General features: G+C 37.1%; 1 protein-coding gene across 1 annotated transcript in view; it reads right to left on the bottom strand.

Moving 5' to 3' along the window:
- Positions 1 to 13,924: 13,924 nt before the first annotated feature.
- The window catches only part of NR4A3 (nuclear receptor subfamily 4 group A member 3), a 30,039-nt gene continuing 27,951 nt past the window's right edge, over positions 13,925 to 16,012 (bottom strand). The window contains 1 exon segment of the mRNA XM_072604648.1: positions 13,925 to 14,545. Coding sequence (XP_072460749.1) covers positions 14,283 to 14,545 — 263 coding nt within the window. The 3' untranslated portion in view covers positions 13,925 to 14,282.

The raw sequence follows: 16,012 nt of genomic DNA on the forward strand, positions 1-16,012 counted from the left end.
ATGCTTAGAGAATGGAACCTGTGCACCCACAGGGATTCTTCATGTTTTCTGCATTTATGGACAACATTCTATTGATCATATCCCCAGTAAAGCAGACCAGCATCCTAGGAAGGAGGTCTAAGTATCTGAGACTGGATTTGAATTCAGTTCTTCCTTACATGAGGTCTGGTGCTCCATCCATTGTATCACCTAGTTTGCCTCATGATAACTGAGATCCCATTTGGAATGGTTATAGTTCAATGTTTTTGAAAAATCAAGTTGTTTGTAAAAATATTTTGATTTAATAAGTCACTGAGTACTTTCATTGAATTTCATTTGAAACATTACTTCAATACCTTTGCCAAGTTTTTCCCCCAGTTTTGAAAGACAAGGGTAATTTTCACTGAGCTGAGAAACAGAATGGCCAGTCTTCTGCTTGCTCTGACATGGGCTAGACAAGGCAGCTTTCAACTTGTCTACAATCTAGTTAGAGGGCAAACCACATCCAGAATACAGTGCTAAATTTATCAAAACTTCAAAGTTAATCATGAGGTTGGCCAGACCCTGTTACCATCCTAACCTTCTCATGCTCATCATATTATCATTCAAGCTACATAGTATGTCACACTCAGGGAGAGTAAGAGTTCATACAACAGTAAATTTAAAGGGGCAATAATGAGCTTCGACTTAGTTTAAAGTGACCACCTTGAGAATGGAGATTAGCAATTCAGATGAGTAAATCATACTACCATGAGGGAACAATGTTCCCAATTCCTGGCCACTCTGGGAAAGATGCAAAGGACATTCCCTGTAGCCTTCTCCCATTCAGCTGCTATTTGACTATTAGAATGTGATGATGAATGAATTTGACCAGAAATTTTTGTCTTTGATTCAGGCAGTTATCCTTGGAGAATGACCTCTAGAGAAAAAATACTCCCAGTACAGATTTCTTGGAGGATCATTACCAGTCCTGGCTTTCAGTACTTTTAAAATTAGGAAGTTGATACTAAAAAAATGCAAAGTTCACAAAGCTGTCAAATTTTGTTCTAGATGTCTGAGTGAGCAATTTTCCTCTTAGTAGGAGAATTATACACTAAGGCATACCAGGTAAATCTTATTGTTGTTCAGTTGTTTCAGTCATGGCCAGCTCATCATGACTCCGTTTGGGGTTTTCTTGGGAAAGATACTGAAATGATTTGCCATTTCCTTTTCCAGCTCATTTTAGAGATGAACAATTGAGGCAAACAGAATTAAGTGACTTGCCCAGGGTCACACAGCTAGGAAATGAGAATGGATTTCCAGGACTGTTGCTTTATCCACTGTACCAATCTTATTAAAATTACAATAATCATAATAACAGTTACATAGCTCTTTTCTCACAACAGTCATGTGAGGGAGATAATGAAAGTATTATACCCAATTTACAGATGAACAAACTGAGGTTCAGAGAAATGAGATGACTTGCTCATAATCACAAAACTAGTAAATAGTAGAGTCTGAATTCAATAGTAGATTATGTTGACTCCAAGACTTAGTGCCCCTTCTTGTATACCATTTTGCCTGCCCCATAATTGGTAGAAGAATCTTTTTGTTATACATAGAATAGGTAATTTGGAAACTGACTGTAAGATTTTAACATGGATTGGGGTGACTTTGCCTTTCCCAAAATTGCATTGTTATGAGACTGAAGGAGAAAATGACCTGGATATAGGAGAATTAGTTTTCTGAAATTAAAATCTCTCATAAGCAGAGGATATTAAATCCCAAGAGAAATATTACTGTGAATGGTTAAGGGTCTTTGTATTTGATTTCCCATCTTGCCACATTTTAGGACAGTTTAAATTTTTTTTTAATTTTAATTTTAATTTTTTTTCTTGTAACTGGCAGATGTGTTCACTCACATGGGGAGAGGAGAACTATCCATTTGGTGTCATGAACTTGTAATTCAATAATTCTATTTCTTGAATTGCTAACACACTGTTGGGGACAAATCTATCTTAAATAGGCTAAAATGTAAAAAAGCAAGTCAAGTTCTTCTAGCAGGAGAACTGAAGAGTGATCTCTTGATGAAGAGTCAGCCATACTTACTATGGTCTATGACTTGATGAAGGTAGATTAGGAAGAGTTACGAGTCAACCTGAGGAGTTGTCATTAATTGAAAAATTTGGAGGGAAATCATTCTTAGAGACAGAGTGGTTAGTGTTGTCAGTTGATAAAGAATATTGTTGAATAAGGGCTTTCTAGAAAGGACAAGATGCCCAACTAAGAGTTTACTAAGGAGGAAACTAGGAGGAAGAATGGGGAAGTTTGGTTGCTGAAAATATAATTAGATGAAGTTTGGTTGGAGGGGGCAGGGGCAAGAAAATTAGTATTTAGCCTGGGAAATATGAGTTCATTTTGTTTTAAATCTGTTTTAAAAGAATCTTAAATCTATATATGATATCTTCCTGTTTTTATTTTGGAGGACATGCAAAAGGGTTCATGACATCCTAGTTCTATATTCTCCTGGAGCTTCTTCCATTATGGAAGATCAGAAGCTATTGTGGTGAAGGTGTGACACTGACACTCTTTTTGAGAGGGCTTAGGATTGATGTTGGTCCTCCAGTATCAAAAGAACTTGGCAGAAATTGTCATTTAAAAAGTGGGATGACCTAACAAAGATACAGTCAACTTTCCCACTCTAGGGGAAATAATCTCAACCCCCAGCCATGTTCTCCTTATAAACTGTGAAGACAGAATACTGTTGAAAAGTTATTAAATGCTAGAAAAATTTTCAAAGGCTCCCCTTGACTGAAAGTTGACCAGTTTATTTATATTAATGCTAGATGAAGTGTGGTATAGTGACAAGAGAATAGGCTGCAGAGTCAGGAAAGTCTGGGTTCAAGTCCCCTCTTTCTTTTGACACATTCATCATGTAATCCTGGGCAAGTCACCTAACCACTTAGTGCCCGAGACAATGTTCCAACAGTATGAGTTGGTTAGCTTTATCTGTGTATGGAAAGTTCTCTTTACTAATGAAATCACAACTGAAATCACAACGTCTCCCATCTCTCCCCCCCAAAAAGTCTAGGATCAGGCCAGTATAAGTAAAATTCTAATAATTTACTTTGCCTCTCTCCAGAAAATCTTATATAGAAATGTTGAAAATTACCGAATTATTTTCTAAAATTAAACTAGTGAAAGGATTGCATTAAGGGATAGATAGAGCTCTACCAAGTTATAGATTTTCTCATCTTTCTCAGCTTATAGTTGGAATCCATGAACTGTTTGGGAAGCTTGCATGATGTTTGAAGATTAAATAAATGCTTAGTAGGTTGGAGACCATGGTTTTTTAAATTGTGTGTGACCTTGCATAGTCACTAAAAGGTTTTGGATATAAGAAAATGATTTTTACTAAAAAGCTCTGGGGAGCTACCTTTGAGGTTGGGATTGGGTTTGGGTTATTCTTTTGAAAGGAAATTTTAGCCCCCAAACTACTGAAGGCCCTTTGGGAGAAAGGTAAGGTTGGAGGAAGGTTAATTTTAGATGTGAGGCTGCTGACTTCCCCTCAAATCAGTTATGGTGACTGATTGAGAGATGCATTTGGGGAAGATAAGCTTAAAAAGACCACTGTGGAAAGAAGATAAAACACAATTTTAAAGAAGATGCAACAATAAAATTCAGATGATATAAAAGGATGACTAAGGGCCAAGCAATATGCTCTATCTAAACTAAACAGTCCAAAAGCTACCAGCAGGTATCCACTGAGGAAACGGAGTTGTGCTTCCACATGGGAAAGAATTCCCTAATAGTCTAGAGTTCAAACAGTGCCATAGAGAATCCTTTGAGCCAGAGACTCTTCGCTTTGATCATTATTTTAGTGATAACAACAGCTCACATTTTCTTTCTTTTTTTTGTATTTATTTATTTATTTTTAGATTTTGACATTCATTTCCACAAAATTTTGAGTTCCAATTTTTCTCCCCGTCTCTCCCCTCCCCCCACCCCATAATATTTTGCATTCTGATTACCCCTTCCCTCAATGTACCCTCCCTTCTATCACACTCCATCCTTCCCTTATCCCCCTCTTCTCTCTTTCCTTGTAGGGCAAGATAAATTTCTATACCCCATTACCTGTGTTTCTTATTTCCAAGTTATATGCAATAATAATTCTCAACACTAGTTTCTAATACTTTGAATTCTAACTTCTCTCCCTTTCCCTCCCTACCCATCCCCACTGAGAAGGCAAGCAATTCAATTCAGGCTATATATGTCTCATTTTGCGAAAGACTTCACACATATTCATGTTGTGTAATACTAACTATATTGCCCTCTGTCTTACCCTGTCCCCCCCTTTTTTTATTCTCTCATTAGACCTTGTCTGAGTGGGGGCAGGGCCACCACTTAGGGCTGAGGTTCAGATCAGCTGCTCAATTCCCCCACAGGCCTTAAGCTGAGCTGCCTGGACAATGGATCCAGGCTGCTTCTGCATAGCTGTTAGCCACCTGCTGCTGCTGCTGCCGCTGCTGCTGCTACTACCTGAGGCCAGTTCTGGAGGAACCCCATTCCCCTCTCACCCAACTGGGAAAGCCCTCCCACACTGACCTTTGGAACTTTCTTTGGTGCTTGTGAGTTGAGGGATCTGGGACCTTTCCACTGGGAATTTTGCCCCGGAAATCTATTCAGGTTCTATTCCTCCTAGTGCTGCGTGGCCAGGGCTGGAGTGTGCTCTGCTCAGCATTCCCTGAGATAGACCTTTCCTGTAGGCCTTCCAGGTTACCTTTGGCTGGAAACCTCTTTCACTCTGTTGTTCTGTGGCTTCTGCTTCTCTAGAATTTGTTGAGAGTCATTTTTTACAGGTATTTTGTGGGCTGTGGGGGAAGCACTAAAGTATATGTGTCTTTCTACTCTGCCATCTTGGCTCCACCCCCCCAGCTCACATTTTCATAGTGCTTTATTTATACAATTTATAGACCGTTATCCCTTCCACATCATGGGGGTTAGGGACTCAGCATCCCTGTAATCTATAAAATCTGCATAAAATTTTTTGGCCCTCCCTTTATACCAGAGAAGAAGTCTGATTTATTAGGGTATTAAAAGATAAAACATGTTGATATTGTACAATACCATACATATATTTTATGCATTTCTAAATTTCTAAACTTTTTCTGTCATCTGCTGACCTTCACATGTCATCTGTGGCTTCTACAAAACTCTCCCAAAAATTCTCATCTAATTTCCTACACTGATTTGTGATATATCCTAACTATGGAGGGGAAAGTTGCGATGTGTAAGGGATAACTGTATTGCTTTATTTATACAATGCTTTCCTCACAACAGCCTTATAAGGTAGGTAGTAGAAGTATTATTTTCACTATTTTACAAAAGAGGAAACTGAGGGTCACAAAGGTTAAAAGTGACTGGCTCATGAAACTTACTTTGGAGGAAAGAGACAGTCACTGTCAAGTTCAGCTTACTTACCCCTCAGCTCCATGAAAAATCTAATAGATATCAGAATACCAGACATCCCAGGCCTGGCAATAAGAATATTATTAACTAAAGACCTCAGAGTAAGCCAATTCCTAGAATAAATCCGATTTCTAGAATAACTATAATACTTTTATAATGATTTTCTCCTGTTATATTTTGAACATACTGCTGTGATACCTAGTTAGTTCCTGAAGAGAGCTTTAAAACTTAACTATTGTCCAGCAGTATTAGAAATTTCTTATAAGGGATTATGTATTTCCCTAGGTGTAGTTTCTCAAGAGCAGAAAGGAGCTTTGGAGACATCATCTGAGATATGTACTCAACAAGTAGATTCTACAGCTAGGTTTCATCACTGGCTTATGTCGACTGTGATATGATCAGTTTCAGCTAAAGAATTAAATTTCCTTTTGCCCACAGATACACTCAGACTGGCAGGAGCTCTAACAGGAACACAGTTTTCCCAGGTGACCACATAATCTGAACAATCTGCCCTGGGACCAGATGTGTGGAAACCCAGGGACAACTGCAAACTCACACAAATGGATAAATGGGGAATTCCCAGATGATTGCCAATAAGAAGAGTTCCCTGGAGGACATGGCTCTGTGTGTATTTCAACTCTGCCAAATGCTGGCATACACATTACAATAACTTCTCCTGATATACCAGAGGAAGGAGTTTAAATCAGTATATCACCAGGGAAGAAGCTACTGCTTCTATTGGGGTTTATTCCTAGACCAGCAATTGATTACATGGAAGAGAAGCAGTGAATATAAGTGACACAAGCTATGTCATATGTGAGGAGTAATGCATCTCTAGTATGTAGCTTCCTCCCTTCCTATACTGACAGCTCTTTTTGCTGCCTTATCATATGGTGGGCATAGTTCTAGTTGTCCTCACACATCTTTCTCCTGCCTTCTCTTCTGTGAGGTATTCCCTTTTTTGGACAACATTATTTGATAGGCTTTCTTCTTCGTTTGGTGAATTCTATCCTGGACCTTCCATTTGGTGAATGCCCAACCAAAACTCACTGCAAAATTGGCTCAGTCTGCTGAGTGAAGTGAGCAGAACCAGGACAACGTTGTACACAGTAACAGCAACACTGTGTGATGACTAACTTTGATAGACTTAGCTCTTCTCAGCAATACAAGGATCTAAGGCAACTCCAAAAGACTCATGATGGAAAATGCTATCCACATCCAGAGAAAGAACTAGGGAGTCTGAATGCAGATTGAAGTGTGCTATTTTCTGTTTTTTCTTTTTGTTGCTTTTTTCTTATAGTTTTTTCCCCCTTTGCTTCTAATTCTTCTTTACAACATGACTAATGTAGAAATATGGTTAATATGATTGCTCATGTATAGCCTATATCAGATTACATGCCATCTTGGGGAGGGGAAAGTGGAGGGAAGGGGAGATAATTTAGAACTCAAAATCTTGTAGAAATGTATGTTGAAAACTGTAAACAAATGAATAAATTAAAAAAAAATTGACTAAGTCCATGATCCTTGGAGTACTTTCTCCAAAATTAAAAATTATTGTTACTATCAGAAATATGTATTTTTTCTTTTACTAGGGAAAAAAAGACAAATGAATTCCTTGTATAGCTTCTCTGCCTTATCCTCTGTCCCCACATTTTCTTCTCTCTTTGTATTATCTTTTCCCAATTAGGTTCTGAGATTTTTAAGGGTAAAGCCTGCCTTTCTTTTTACCTGCATTTATAGTCCCAGTGCCTAGCATGGTGCGGGACACATAATTAGTACTTACTTTTCTCTCTCTCTCCCTCTCCCCTTTTTCTTTCCCTCTCTCCCCTCCCCCTTCAGGTTCACCTTTCTGCCATTCCTTTCCCTTTCAGGCCCATCTGGTGGGATTGGTCATAGCTTTTCATAGTCTTGGATTTTTTCCTCATTGTAATGCTCAGAACTGTAGTCTTTCCAAACTACTCGATATTGTCATTTCACCCTGATCTTCCAGCATTTGAATATTTCTTGTGCCCCCTTACTCTGAATCATTGCTCTCATTGAATAGGATGATACCCCTTATTGTTCTGAAAATTTAGTAGGGAGAACCAGTTTTAATTAGGGTATTTTGAGAATAAGGTAGATTCTCCAAGTTCTAGATAATCTGATTTCAGAATAGATTGTGTTTAGGCAGCTCAAGATAGAGAAGGATCCTGAATATTGGTTGATTAACACCTAAAAAGATAGTCACATAAAGAAGTGACAGTGGTCTTGAAGGATAGTCTCTAGGTTTTCGGACAGGAGTTTTAACTCTGTTTGCTTCTTTCTTCTGGGCTCTGGTTGTCCTACCACTATCTGGGCTCTGTTGTCAGATGTTGCAAAGGCCAGCATCTGTCTTATATCTGGAGCAAGATAAATATTGAGCCCAACCTAGGGGTGATTCTAGGATCAGGCTTAAATGCAGAGGTTTCTAATATGTCATTCTTTCATACTATCATCAGCAGGTAGAGTATCCAGTCCTCCTGAAAGTGGGAAGCACAGCTACACGGGAACTTTGTAATAGCCTAATTTATATATTTTACCTGTCTCTTCATTAAAAAATTATGGAATGTTGTTTGTAGAAGTTATACCCCCAGTGTTTTCTGTTAATCTTTTCAAGATCTCATAATAAATTGGAATCCTCTGTCTGAAAACATCTGAACTGGTGGGGCATATATGGCTACACTATTTCTTTTAGGAAATGCTTTGCTGTTACTGGATCTAATGGGAGTTTGACAAATGAAATTTAATGACAGAGCTAGAATAATAATACTCCAAGTTTATCAAGTGTGTTATATTTTACAAAGCAATTTTCTTACAAACCCCCCCATAAGATGAACCTGTAAGGTTTTTTCTATTTAAAAATAAGGAAACAAGTTCAGAAAGCTTATGTTCATCAGCCAGATCTGGTAAGTTGCAGAGTGATGACTCACACTCAGGTCTTTAGACTCTAAGTCAGTATATCTTCTAGATGGTGGCATATCTAATGATGGTGGTAGCTCCTTAAGGTCTCAAAGTACTGATTGGTGGTTGCTTTACTAGCCCACTACATCTAGGTCCAGATTTCAGTCACAATTTACTTCACTCTCCAGAATTCCCCTCACCTGCTACCCTTCCATGAGTTTTAGGTATAATCAAATCAGTTCTGATATTACTCCTGGAGTGGATGTTTCAACTTATGTCTCTACTCAATACTCCTATAATTTTTCCAAAACATAATATCCGTCTCTGGTCACCAATACCCTCTATATGTTGTCTCCTACAAGAATGTAAACTTCTTGAGGACAGGTCTTTACTTTTATATTTCTAGGCCTAGGACTTAGTATAGTATTTGGCACATATTCATTTGTTTCAGTTGTGTCCAACTCTTCATAACCCCATATGGGGTTTTCTTGGCCAAGATATTATAGTGGTTTGTCATTTCCTTCTCCAACTCATTTTATGGATGAGGACACTGAGGCGAAAAGGGTTAAGTGACTTGCCCAGGCTCACATGGCTAGTAGGTGTCTGAAGCTGGATTTGAATTCAGGCTTCCTGATTCCAAGTCCAGCACTCTATCCACTGTGTCACCTAGCTGTTCCATATTACATATGGCTTCATCTAAATCACTAATAAAAACATTAAACAGAACAGGGGCATATATAGAACTCCTCCTTTGATTATCTCACTTTAGGTTGACATTATTATCATGCCCATTAACCACTAATTTTTGAGTCTAGTTATTAGACCAATTCCAAATTTACCTTATTATTATTATGATCCTGATCAAATTTCCTTATTTTGTCTACAATGATGTTTTAAGAGAGTTTGTAAGATGCCTTACTGAGATTGGGTTACCCTATGAAGTTGGTATATGATGTCCATTGTGTTCCCTTGATTTTTTGTAAGCCCTGCCAAAACAGAAATTAGAATAACCTAGCAGTTCATCTTGTTGAATCCATATGGGCTCATCATTCACAAAGTTATTAGGAGGTTCTGATGATATAATGTTAGGTGCTGTACAAATGTCAGATATTATTATCACTATCACCACAGTTTCCCTTTATAATGTTCTTCTTCCCTTTATAAATGTTCTTCTATAAATGTAAAAATACATGCCAGACTTTTGCCAGGAATCAAAATCAAGCTTACTGGCTTATAGTTTATAAAATGTTTTCTTTCTCTTTTTGAAAATCAGGACATTTACCAGTTTTCAGATCTCCCAATTCTCTGTGATTTTTTTAAAGATCACCACCAGTAGCTCAGCAATTTTATCTGTAAGTTCTGTCCATATTCTAGGATGTAGATTTGTTTGTTCCTGGTATCATGAAATCTTGGAGACTGTAGCTAAGTGCTCTCTTAAATGTCCTCCTTTATTTCCTAATTCAGATTGCCTAGATGTTAGAGAATCCATTTAATTCTGGACAGATCCTCCTTAAAATTGGTTGTCCCTGTTGATCATTTCTTATCTATATTTCCTATCAAACAGTAAGAGGTAGAGTGAAACTCCAAGGAGGAGGCTATTATGGAAAGTCGGAGCTGGCTAACAGCTGTAGAAATGGTAGCTGAAACTATAAAATGAGATTATGTCACTAAGTATTCAGGTGATGAGCAAGAGTGTAAGGACAGAGCCCCAGGAGATGTTAACACTGCAAGATCAGAAGCCTTAGGAGGATCTCTTTTAGAAAATCTCCCCACAAATGCTGTGTATGCACAGCATCCAGAGGAGCCCCAGTGGGGGAAAAGAAAGTCAGTGAAGGCTAATAGAACCCTAAAATGGCTATGCCAATGTACTAATAGACAATACACAAAAAATATGGATGCAAAGGTAGCATTCCTTCGTAGTGAAGCTTGTGAAATACTGAAATGGGAAACTGAGGCCAGCTATAGAATATGCTCCAGAGAGCCTTGAAAAGAGAAGAGTTTTTCATCTCTTTCCAATGATTTAAGTGTGGGTCAGTCTAACAGCAGTACAACCACTTAAGGTTCCTTCAGCCCTAAGAGTCCAATTTGTCCAATTAGTCATATACAGCATTTTTCACTTGTTGGCCTCAAACTTCATTGATTTTTCCCTCACATTGTTCTTATTTTAAGAAGTGAGGAAACTGAGGTATTAAGACAGTAGGATTGAAAGCAATTATCAGGCGCTGTGCTTTGCTTTATCTGTCAGATAACAGGCATTGCTTAGATATGCCTTAATATATGAGCTGGATGAAGGCATAAAACATGTAAATTAATAGTTTTTCTTTTGAGCAATATACATAATGATCTAAAAAGAGATAGGGACTGGACCTGCTATTTCCGTGGTGTAGGGAACTCTCTGGTGAAGAAATTCTGTCTACCAATGAAAGTCGGTATCTCCTCTGAAACTTATAGTCATAAGAGAATTGTTGAGAGCAATAAGAAGATTAAGTGACTTGCTCCAGGCCAGACAGCTACTATGTGTCAGAAGTGAGAATTGAACTCAGGGCTTCCTGGTTTTGAGGCCAGCTCTGTCTGATATATCACCCTGGCTAGCAAGGAGCTAAATAAATAATGAAAAGCCTTATTAATTTCAATTCCACCAATTCAAATTTTGTGATCAAATTCTGAACAGAAGCTGGGTTGAGGTTTACCTTTGCACTCTTTGTGAAGAAAGAATCTATGGAGCAAGTAATAGGATAAGCAGGGAGAAGGTATATGTTATACAAGAAAACAAACTTTTTAAGTAGGTTAGTAATATAAATTACAAGCAATTGATAAAATAAAGACAAATCATTTTTATCTCCTAAAGACCTTCACTAGGCAACACTTTGGTACCCTATTTCAAGTTATTGTAAGTATTTGAAAGAAAAACATTTCCTTAAAAATATTATAATTCTGATTTTTCACTAATGTAATTTGTTTTCCTCCCAATTAGTCTTAATTGTAAAGTTTAATATATTTAATTCAGAATATATCCATTTTTAGCATTTCACAGTATGCTTCTATCCTTTAAAGATTTCAGGTTTAAATGCAAAAAAATTCTACAAATTATTTTTTAAAGAGCTACCATGACAAAATTGAGAATAGTTATTCAAACACACATGGGGCCTCTGATAAAATGTAATTTGATTTAATAATTTTAATTTACATTGTTAATGTACAAGAGCATTTCTTTCAACCTACTGGTTAATACACACACACGCACACACAAATCACTGCTGTTAGAAGAGCAGAGAAACTTCTAAAACACTCTGTCATCTGAAAGAAAAGCAAGGCACTCTTCTTTAACAGCTGGCATATTCCTGATTTCAGCCTACTGAAGGCATGTTCACACCGAGAGAGCTCTAAAAAGGGGAAGAATCATCTGCTGTCTCTTTTCTTTTTTCTCTAGTGATCTCTCATTGATCATTCATTCTGCACAAACAAGTCTGTCAATGTCAATAAAGGTGGACAAAATGAGTTGGGAGAATATTGAAGTCAAAAATAATTGTGGAAGACTGAAGCATACTGGCCACATCCAGCTCAGCACCAGGATCTGAATCCCCAAACTGGAAAGCTTGTTTGCCCTTTCAAAACATTAGATCTTATTCAGTAGCCTGACTTTCAGTGAGCCCAACTGGTATGAAATAGTATGATGCTAACAATTCACTCTGAATACTAATAATGACGTGTGTATGCAAAATTTCCAATTCATTCAAATCCATTTTAAACTTAGTCTGACACTAAGAAACATTAACTTTCCTGATATTTAATAATGTTTATTATGTTTGCATATAAGCTCAAAAGTCAATGCAAAAAACAATACTGTCCTAGAGGTTTATCTTCAGTTAATCTGAAGATAGCAATAGTTTCCTAAATGTTATCTTCAGATAAGTTGAGAATATTAACTATAATGATTAAAAGTATGTTTTCCTAACGACCATGCTAGAAGTCTTGATAATAACCTTTCATAAAAATGAATACAAACATAATAAATGATTAAAATATCAGATGAGTATGACAAATCATACAATGACTTGACATCCGGGTTATCCTTTTGCAGCAAGTAGGCAATTCATTTGGCATTTGTTTGATTGTATAATTTAATCTCCATATAAACAACATAGGTTTTTTCCTTTAAAAGAATAAAGCCAAAATTGTTTAAAGCTAACAAAAGCTATGGTGACATCAGGTTGACATTCAAAGTTTGTTCCTTAGCAAAATGATGAAAGAAATTTTGACTTGATATAGTGCATATAATATAAAGAGTTTTAGGCTTAAAATCTTCAAATATTATTTGAATTTTGCAAAACATGAGCAAGATCGTAATATCAAAGTGCTAAACAGTAAGGACTGTCTTAAAAGTCACTGCAAATAAACCATAAAAGAACTGCATGTATAAGTGACATGTATTATACAAATGGTTAATTAATAAAAAGATACATTATAAATATATGTATATATAACTTGTCCTATGTATATATATATATATTTATAGTTTTCTAATTGGTGTATCCAAGCCACTGTGAACACCCCACTTGATCACTCTGTAACAGCTCCCAGGAGCTGGCAGTCACTGCAATAAATACAGGCAAAGCTATAACAATATACCATGCATACAAACGTTTATACAAAGAAGAACACTATGCAACAAAGTATCTCATATTAATATGGCGTCAACAGTATAAACATACAAAAGGAATACGAACACGGAATGTTTAATCGCAGCCCGCTCACTATGCTTTCCTAAGCACTTACATTCATACGATTTTTACAAGGCTTGCTTGTTCTTGAAAATTGACTCAGGTCTGGTTTTTTTTGCTTTTTTTTCCTGTTTTTTCCTTTTTTTTTTTTTATTAATTTGAAACTTAGGTTAAATTATATTTAAAAAAGAAAAAAACCTTACTATCCCTGATGCTCACCCTGTATGATCCAATGACTACTTACGTTTACTTCCTTGTCTAGGGAACAAGTGCTCAAATGAATCACAAAATGTCCCTCTGTTTTTCAAGTACATATGCCCTTTAGACATTACACTAATGCAAGTCTGGGAAACTGGTTGTGTCAATATAATGGCTCCGAATCAATTGCATGTGATTGGCCTCATATTTTCAAATTTCTTTAGGTTGTTGAAAAGATGGTTTTGCAAATAACTAGACCTGTGGTGCAGTCCTTGAGTTCCATTATGAAGACAGATGAAAAATCTTGGCCTGAACATCACAGTCTAATATTTTAGGTCAATTAGGTGAAGCCTCTGCTGTGTAAATTAGTGCATGTAATTAAAAAAAAAACCCTTGACTTTTTAAATTTCCTTATTAAAATAAATTAGAGTTGATAAACAAGACTTAGTAAGACAGCACTTTAAAAATGGCACTTGAACGAGGAAGCTAACAGCCATTATTATTTTTGCTCTATTTGAGTTATATGAAATGCTCAATTTCACATAATTAAAAAAAAAAATGAACTTCTGCTTAGTTTGCACCACATATGTGCCCTTGATACAGGAAGTATATTCTAAAGGTATCAATCACAAGACACATACTACCCAGGCAAACAACTGTTTGTTGTTCTTGTTTTAAATACAAAGCATCTACAACTTTATTTCCCATAAAGAGATTGAAAACAATCTTATTAACTTTTTTTTTCCTGCTGGGATAGCATCGTCCAAAAGTGCTTTATTAGCAATTTCTTAGAAAACCCCAACAAATCACACAAAAAAGGACTATAAAACACAACCCCAACACAATAAGATGTTATGTCTTCTGGCTTACGGCCTTGAGAAACCGTGCCAGTAAATAAGTCCTTGTTTAACACTAGACCTGCTTTTCTCTTAAGCAAGGGCAGAAGAACTAGCTGTGAGTAATACTCTGCTTCTCTGCTCAGAAAAGCAGTAGTGATCCATTGGTTAATTTCCCAATTCAGAAGGGCAGAGTGTCCAGAAATAGCTTGTCGATGATAGAAGGGGGTGGAACCAAATCTTCCAGTTTCAGGTAAAAGATGCGCTGGAGTCCCAGTGTGCAGAGAGAACGTAAGTCAGCAAGGGCACCCAGTACCTTAGGTTCTGCAGGCTCAAGAGGTTGTCCTTTAGTCTGGCAGCCAAAAGCCAAATGATCTTTCAGACTACTTGTAATCTTCTTGCATAGCTCTTCCACTTTCTTTGGTTCTTTTAACCCATGTCTTTCTGCAAGGAGAATTAAAAGATAAGTCAATTTCAATAAATGTGTGACTCTTCTATTCTTCTGTTCAAAGCCTTTTAATGCATCCCTATTACTTTACTGATGATTTAGGCTTACCTGGGGTCCCATAACTAGTTGTTAGCAGAACTGAGTACTTGGCTTTTTCCACTATTCTGTCAAGTTCCACTAGAGTCCCCAAACCAAATCTTAAGCCTCTCACTAGTCTTTTATCCTTATTTCTTCAAATTTTGCTCTTCCGGAACTCAATAGTTTGGAGCTGGTAGCATCCATGTTCCCATTTCCAGGGCTATTCTATAGCAAGGAAAGATAAGCCCCTAGAGTCCCAAGTTCAGACTCTGGACGCATTTCTCCAAGGTTCTATAATATCATGAGTACTGTACAGGTATACCCTTCTTCATGATATTTTGGCTTTTTTTTTTAAAAATAGGATGTTAGGTAAAACAACGTGATGGGGTGGGGAGGCAGTTAGTTCTATAGGAACAATGTTATAAATGGTCAAATAATACTTTGGGGAGGTTTTGTGACCTCATAGTGCAGTTTATTGTTGTAAAATGACATTGATATGAAGATTGTTAAATGGTATGTTGAATGGTCTATATTTTAAGCACACCAGGAGGTCAAATAGGCTTTTACAAGCTCATCTGGAGGCAGCTAGGAGTCACAGAGGATAGAATACTGTGCCTAGACACAGGAAGACCTGAACTCAATTCTAGTCTCAGACACTTAATAGCTATGTGACCTTTGCCAAATCACTTAACCTCTGTTTGCTTCAGCTTCCACAACTGTAAATGGGCATAATAATAGCATTTGCCTTTTAAGGCTATTGTAAGGATCAAATAAGATATTTCTAGAGCGCTTAGCACAGTACCTGGCATATAATAGGTATTATATACTGTTCCTATGGGTAAATATGTTCTCTGAAACCAACTTATAAATGAACTTTTAGAACACAACCGGTATTTCATTTGGGAGCTGCCTATAGTAATAAGCACAAAATAATGCCTGAATATTGCATTCAGACTATTGAGGGTCAAACCTTGGCACTAGTTATATTTCTTATTCCAGAATGTATTGCTCTGTAATCAATACATCAGTTTCTTTGAAGTTGCTTTGAAAAACCTAAATGGTGAGGCCTACCCAAGGTCCTGTCTACTACTGTACCTCGGCATTTGAAAGTTTTGTTTTCCATTTGCCATCGAAAGCTCCCACCACCCTACCTGTTAAAGAAAAGTGTGGGAACTACAGGTTTTGTCTATTCATTAAGATATGGTCCAGAAGCTTAGGTGAGGCTGAAAGTAGACCCTGAAGTTGGAAGTCATCCTGAGTTCAGAGTGGGGAGAAAGAAGGAAGAATTATAATTTGTTGGCAGGCAGAGAAAGGGGGGTACCACTAGAGGTTTTGAGGTATCCTGAGGGGCTCTAGTGTATTCCAGAGTAAATTTTCCTAATTTT

This window comes from Notamacropus eugenii, chromosome 1 (assembly GCF_028372415.1).
Source record: "Notamacropus eugenii isolate mMacEug1 chromosome 1, mMacEug1.pri_v2, whole genome shotgun sequence".
NCBI classification, from domain to species: domain Eukaryota; kingdom Metazoa; phylum Chordata; class Mammalia; order Diprotodontia; family Macropodidae; genus Notamacropus; species Notamacropus eugenii.